This window comes from Clytia hemisphaerica, unplaced genomic scaffold (genome assembly GCF_902728285.1).
Source record: "Clytia hemisphaerica strain Z4C2 unplaced genomic scaffold, Clytia hemisphaerica genome assembly, whole genome shotgun sequence".
NCBI classification, from domain to species: domain Eukaryota; kingdom Metazoa; phylum Cnidaria; class Hydrozoa; order Leptothecata; family Clytiidae; genus Clytia; species Clytia hemisphaerica.
The window spans coordinates 256,323-263,717 of record NW_027104247.1 but is presented as its reverse complement, the minus strand read 5'-3'; the positions used below and the strand labels follow the sequence as shown (position 1 = coordinate 263,717).

General features: G+C 40.8%; 1 protein-coding gene across 1 annotated transcript; it reads left to right on the top strand.

The window, feature by feature from the left end:
* Nucleotides 1-710: 710 nt before the first annotated feature.
* LOC136816387 (uncharacterized) lies at nt 711-2,888 on the top strand. Its single transcript, XM_067072715.1, has 2 exons — nt 711-822; nt 1,822-2,888. Exons 1-2 carry the CDS (start codon nt 711-713, stop codon nt 2,886-2,888), a joined length of 1,179 nt encoding a protein of 392 aa, XP_066928816.1.
* Nucleotides 2,889-7,395: the final 4,507 nt, after the last annotated feature.

Here is a 7,395-nt window from a genome sequence, read left to right as displayed (position 1 = left end):
ATACCTCAAAGCAATTGATTGTAGACGCTAACCTTGGAAATTTACACTTGAAATGTGCCGGTATGGTTCGAAAAATATTGTCTCTATCTTGCGTTTTAATGAGGCGTTTCAAATTAATGTACATAATACCAATCCAACTTCAGAAATAGTCTATGGTCGTTGTCAGGGAAACACCAAATATCAGAGCCAGTAGTATAACAACAAGATTGTGCTTCAATTCAATTATGGTTAGCAAAATCTGGTCCTCCATTGAATGGGTTGGTGGTTTCTTGGAAGGGCTACGTGCCTTCTTCAAATACTCAATTACAGATTTTAAAAGCCTTTGGTTTCAATCTTGTAAGCAGTAAGCATTTTGCCTCATCATCATTAATAGCCAGATCAAATATCAAAATCCAGAAGATGCCATTGAATGTTTCAATTCTTCATTCTCGTTTTTCAAATTATCCCTTTCCAAGCGCAAATTGTTCATCTCCACCTAATTTCATTTTAACTCTTCAAAATGCAAATCATTTTTGTTTCTGATATATGTTTGTATATCAGAGTTTAGATGCATTTGGTTTGTTTTGGTTTTATCCGGACTCTTGGTTCAGCCTCACTCTCATGTCTATATAAGGCTTCAGTTCTTCATTTCTTAGTGCTGACTGCTGTATTTTTGCTGTTCTGTATCATCCTGTTCTATCTACTCTTTATACTGTAAACTCTACTTCAACATGCTTGCCGAAAGATTATGCTTCACTATCCTAATGTTATTGACCACACCACCTGGTACTCCTCCACCCACCACTGAGGGAAGTGGGACACGTAAAAAGAAATGCCCTGGCTGTCAGAGGACCCATGACAATCATACCTTTGGTCCTCCAAGCAAGAATTGTCAAGAACCAGTGTCGCCATCTTCCTCACCTCTCACCTACTGATCGTACCGAACAACGCAGACAACAACAAACTCCAAACTCCAGGGAAAACCCTGATGCTGGGTTGTCCTCGGATCAGATCGATCAATATCGCCGCCACTTACAATTCTTGAAGGATCAAGAGAATGAACTCCTTGAATCAATTAGGAAAGATCAAGAAAATCAGATTCGCGGTTCTCTGGTTCTTCGTTTGATGTTGCTGCTTCCCTTCCTCGGAAGACTCGCTCCTGGCTAACAGTCCAATCTCTCACAATGAACTGTTCCTTCGTCCAACTCGTGCAAATGATGTAACTAGAGGTAAAGCCTTACGTATAATTGACTTTGTTTCTCGAATTCGACCAGCTGAAGATGAGAAAGTTCTCTCTTATGATAACAACTATAAGCTGGCCTTAATTTTACAAGACACAAAACCTAAATTGTCTAGTGTTACTATTGAACAGTATAATATTGCAAACCTCCGTATTTTTTATGATTTACTTTTTTTCTGGGAAGCTTTCCACTCTCCTCCATGTACAGGAATACCTCTCCTATTCGATCAAGGTCTTAGACCTAGACTAAGTACACATGGCAATCCGTGCCGCAGTATGATGATGAATTTCGGATTCTGCAGCACACCTATGGATTCTCATGGAGTACATGAGGTTGTTCTTATGCCTCGCTGGGCTGCGAAGCTACCTCGTGGACTTGGGCTGGGCAATGATACTTCCACACCCAAGAGTGATTCGTCTTTTTTGTCAGGCCTTGCGGGTAACAATAAGGGTCCAGCCATCATGTCAGAAGTCTCCTTGCAAGTTTGCTCATGCTTGTAACCGAAAGGTTGGTTCACAGGTTTGTGGAAAATCTCACCAAGGTTTCCTTCATTCTGTGGGCGAGGGTGGCTCTCAATGACTCCTTTCCAATAAACCTGCAGTTTGGGACAAAGAACTCCTGAATGATTTGGACCGTCAATTTCTATTTGACGGGGTGGTCAATGGGTTTCAATTGCTCCCAGCAGATGCGACAATCAGCCCTGCGGAGATGGACAACTACAATTCTGCAGTTGGCCCGGGTTCCAAAGAAAAAGTTGAAGCTACTATTTTGGAGGAACTCTCAGCGGGAAATTATATTTTAGCGAATGAAAAACCTGTTATTGTTAGTGCACTTGGAGCAGTTCCAAAGCCCGATTCAGAGGATCTCCGTTTGATCCACGACTGTTCGATGCCCCACGGTTTGGGTGTCAATTCTTATATTGATATTGAGAAACAATCTTTTCAGACCCTAGACGACGCCTGTCGGTTGATAGGGGAAAATTTCTTTATCGCCAAGATAGATTTGAGACAAGCGTACATATCTGTCCCTGTCCACCCTGCTAACCATGCTGCTCTTGGTCTGAAGTGGAATTTTAGTGGGGATGAGCACTACACGTATCTAAAAGACCCACGTCTCCCTTTTGGAGCACGCAGCGCTCCTGGTATATTTCATTGTTTGACCCAGAGTGTTCGGCGCATGATGCAGAGAAGAGGCTTTCCTTTGATCATTGTATATCTTGATGATTTCCTGGTCATTGGTCGGACTCGGCAGGAATGCCAAGCTGCTTTTGATACCCTTCACTCACTCCTGATATCCCTAGGTTTCACTATCAGTCCTTCTAAGCTCGTTTCACCTTGCCAGAAACTTGTGTTTCTTGGTGTTGAGATTGATACTACAACATTGACTCTTGCACTTCCTGCCAAAAAGCTAGGTGACCTGAGAGACGTTCTGATGTCTTTTCAGTCCAGAGCTCGTGCATCTAAAAGACAGTTACAACAGCTGGCTGGCCGTCTCAATTGGGCCTGCAAAGTCATATATGGCGGCAGGACCTTCTTGCGTCGGATCTTGGACCTTACGGGTTCCTTGCACAAGCAGTCATCCAAGTGTCTGCTCAATGAGGAATTTCTTAAGGACAATTTCTTGACGTTTTTAACGGTCAGTGCTCATTCCATGACATGCGACCTGTGACTAATATCCACACAGATGCCTGCAAGACAGGTATTGGAGCAGTGTTTGAGAACGACTGGTTTTATTCCAACTTTTTAATTGATGTCCCTGCTTTAGCAGGTTTGCACATCAATTACAAGGAGGCTCTTTGCATTGTGTTTGCCTTAGAACGCTGGGCTCCTTATTTGTGTAATAAGGTAGTCCATATTTACTGTGACAACACGGCTGCACTGGGTATGCTAAACAAAGGATCATCTCGCAACCCACTCATGATGACTTACCTCAGGCGTCTGTTCTGGTGCTCAGCCACATACAACTTTCGCCTCAAAGTTTTCCATGTCCCGGGGGTCTTGAATGTTGTTGCTGATCATGTCTCTCGGTTGCATGAACACAAACATCTTGCAGCTTTTCTCCAGTATCTTTGTAACTGTTTCGATCCGTTTGATCCTTCCGATGACATTGTCTGGCACATGTCTGAGAACTGTTTCTTTTTTCTTCTTGATATATATGGGTCTGGCTCATGCCTTCGCTCTGCCTTTTAGAGTTTGCGTCTTCGCTGCTGGCAGAAGTGCAGTTATATCGTGAAGCCACCTACGCTGTCAATACCCGCAAGGCCTACCATACTCACCGAAAGGTCTATCTCCAGTTTTGTAATATGCTTAATGTTTCGCCTGCTCCTGTTCAACGTATTCACCTCTGTATATATGCTGCCTACCTAGCACGGTTCCTGTTGCCACAGTCTGTTTGTGTTTATTTGAATTTTGTTGGTCTTCTTCACTGGGAGATGGGTTTCCCCAACCCCCTCCTCGACAACTGGTTCCTGTCCTCTGTGCTCAAGGGTATTAAGCGATCTAAGGGTATCCCTCCTGTCCCCAAGCTCCCCATCACTGTGGATATCCTCTCTTTCATTCACTCCCAACTCAACCTCCTAGATAGCAAGGGGGCTTCCTTCTGGGCACTGTGTCTGGTCTCCTTTTTTGGTCTTTTCAGGAAGAGCCACCTTTTCCGGTTTCAGAGGGACTTCTCGTCTAGTACCTTTCTCACTAGGTCTGATTTTTCTTTTGTTGGTTCCGGGGTGCATATCAGAGTGAGGTGGAGCAAAACCATCCAGTTTGGTCAACGTACTGTTACTATACCACTGGTTGCCATACCCTCTTCTCACCTCTGTCCGGTTTTGGCTGTGTCCTGTGCTTCTTTCCTCACCCCGGGAGCCCTTCCTTGCGATCAAGCCTTTTGTTGGAGGGATTCCCGCCTTGCCTCGAATCGGGTTTTTGTTTACCGGGATTTTATGTGCATCCTTCAGGCTCACCTCTCTCGTTCTGGGCTCTCACCCCGTCAATATGGGTCACACTCGTTCAGACGTGGTGGGGCCACCTTTGCTTTGGAGGCCGGGGTACCTCTTGACTCCATTGCAGTCATGGGTGATTGGAAGTCTGATGCAATGTACCTCTATTTACATATGCCTCTGTCCCAGCGCTTGCACGCCCAGCATTCTATTTCTTCCTATATTTCATCTTTACCTAACTAACACCCACATTGGATTTGGACATTTATTTTATTCTAGTTTTTATTCCTGTACATATTTGCCATGTCATTGTCTTCATTTAAAGATCTGAAAATACCATGTAGATCACACTGTGTGCCTTCCTGCCTAGTCCCCCTTTCTACCACTTGTGTTTAAATAGCTAGAATTATCACTTTTAGCTCATCACTAATAGTTGCTAAGTCAGGAACATTAAGACAAGTTCTTCTTGTCATTGCTGAAACAAAAATAGTGGGAATCTGAGCTTCTTTGATAGATAAATTTATTGGTTTTGTTTACATCAAGTTATTATATTTTTAGTGAATTTTGACAGAAAACCTTATTTTTACTTCAATGCCCTTGCCAATCAGTTAGTAGTAACTCGACACCTGCTCTTGCAACAATATACAATAATAGTGGATTTTTTTAGGGGTATAATGCCAACTTTGTGTGGGATGTGTCAGATGTTTTGGTTTATCTTTGTAGTTTGCCAAATCTTGAAATGGAGATAAGGCACGTGGAGATTCAGAAGCTTCAAATTTTTAACATTCCCAGATCAAAATGACTGGAGACTTGATTGGCTCGGGATGTTTTGTTTTGTTTTGTCTTTTTGATTTGATAGTGGATTAGGGGCCCCACGAAAGGGCGAGATGGCCGTTTTCTTGGTAGTGGTCACACGCAGATTCTCTCAAGAGTTGCTTAGTTTTGTTCTTAGCCTACCTTGCCTAAATATACAGGATCTAACTCCAATAAAAATTTCCAATCCTTAAGGATACTTTTGGCTCGAGCCTTATCGTTGAAAGCAGCTGAAATAATGGCAAATTTCCTTTGATATATCAAATGTGTCGCTGCAAGCGATTTAGAGCACATTCAAGATCGGCCAGGATCGGCTAAGTAATTCTACGGCCCAAATCGGCCTAGTTCGGCCAGGTCCGGTTCGGATCGGCCAAGTCCGGTCTGGATCGGCCAATAACGGCCAGGTCCGGTTTTGTTAAGTTACAAACCTGATAAAACAAAAACAGTGATGTTCGGCCAATGTAAGACCGGTCTAGGCCGATATGGTCCGGTCCAGGCCGATACGAACCGGTCAAGAACGTTTTATGGAAGCCGAAATACTGATTATAAGCAAAATTGTTTTCAAACAGTTTTTTCGTCGTAAATCACATACTCTCCTGTATTTTATAACCTTGACTCACTCGCTCTTATGAATCCATTTAGAAAAGATTATTAGAAATCCTCCTAAAAATAGAATTGCACTGTGTCCCTTCGTTAGTTTATTTAGACATCCCTGTTTCATTTACATACCGGGTGCACCAAAAAAAAGTATACAGGTTTGTCGAGTTATTGTGAGCTTCAGGATTTAAAGTTTTTGCTCATTCTTTTTTTATCGTATAGAGGATGCTTTAACTTAAATGTTGAGCTATCATACATTAAATTTGAAAAAGTAGTTCGAATGTTATTTAAAAAAAACTGACTTTTTTTCGATGTCGAAATTTCAAAAAATCATTAAAAACAGCAATCACGCTATAAATAAGACAAAATGACAAAAACACAATCTTATTGTTTTTTTGGACCTACCTCCGGGTGCCCCGGTGGAGGTTCTATAAATTAACCCATGTCCGTTCGTTCGTCCGTTCGTCCGTCCGTCCGTCTGTTACCAGCTTTTCTCAGGATTAGCTGATTAGTTTTTTCTGTTTCTTTGCACAATGATGCAAAATGGCAATGCCCAAAATGTGTCAGAGCCCGATTTTCGAAAAAATATATATTTGGGCAAATTTGGGCCAAAAACTGCTTAAAAATAGGGTTTTTTGGACTTTGTGCAAAATCCTGTCATTACTTTTTTCTGATTTTTTGTAAAAAGATGGAGGTAAGATTCTCTAAAGAATGGCTGAAGTGGTTTTTCCCGGAAAATTCTTATTCGCCTTAAAAAACCGATTTTCGTATTTTGGGGGAAATTCCCATTAACCAAATAAGAAAATATAGCTTTTCTCAAAGTTGACTCATTATTTTTTTCTGATTTTCTGCACAATGATGCAAAATAGCAATGCCTAAAATGTGTCAGAGCCCGATTTTTGAAAAAATATATATTTGGGCAAATTTGGGCCAAAAACTGCTTAAAAATAGGGTTTTTTGGACTTTGTGCAAAATCCTGTCATTACTTTTTTCTGATTTTTTGTAAAAAGATGGAGGTAAGATTCTCTAAAGAATGGCTGAAGTGGTTTTTCCCGGAAAATTCTTATTCGCCTTAAAAAACGGATTTTCGTATTTTGGGGAAATTCCCTTTAACCAAATAAGAAAATATAGCTTTTCTCAATGTTGACTCATAATTTTTTCCTGATTTTTTGCACAACGAGGCAAAATGGCAATGCCCAAAATGTGACGGAGCCAGATTTTTAAGGAAAATTATTTTGGGCAAATTTGGGCCAAAAATAGCTTAAAAGGTTTTTTGGGCCTGAATGGTTTAAGTGATTTTCGTATTTGGGGAAATTCCTTTTTACCATTTTACATTATTCAACACACAAGCTTTATTTTTCCATTCTGAATTTTTGTACAATTATTGTCACTTTCTCCTTATTTTCTTCTGATGTCAATCATTAGGTAGGTCCATTCAGCATGTTGCTTGTTTATTCTTTTTTTTTCTTATTTATATTTTGCCAACAGTTTTTCCATCTTATTTGCAAGTCATGAACATTTCCAAGACGAGCAAACTCAATGCAGACCCAAGTTCTTTGAGCAACTAGTCGAGCTGAATGGTGATCCATTTTTTCAAAAGTTTTCTCACATAGCACACACATGACATCAAAACCTCTCCAAAACTTTTTTTCAGCTTTTCCAAAAATATTATCCCACATGGGAATAGCTTGTTTTACCATATTTTCAAATTCCTTAACAAGTTTTGATGAATACAGTTGCATTTTTTGCTATTTTCATGTGTAAAGAAGGTAAGTGTCAAAAGAAAAGTTTGCTCACTGTTTTTCATGATTTTGTGAAATTTCGACATTAAAA

Bases quoted from the DNA above. Each gene is read 5' to 3' on its own strand.
- LOC136816387 (XM_067072715.1), top strand. From the start codon at position 711: ATGCTTGCCGAAAGATTATGCTTCACTATCCTAATGTTATTGACCACA. The intron at 823-1,821 runs GTCAGAGGACCC...ATAAACCTGCAG, and splicing joins TAAAAAGAAATGCCCTGGCT to TTTGGGACAAAGAACTCCTG.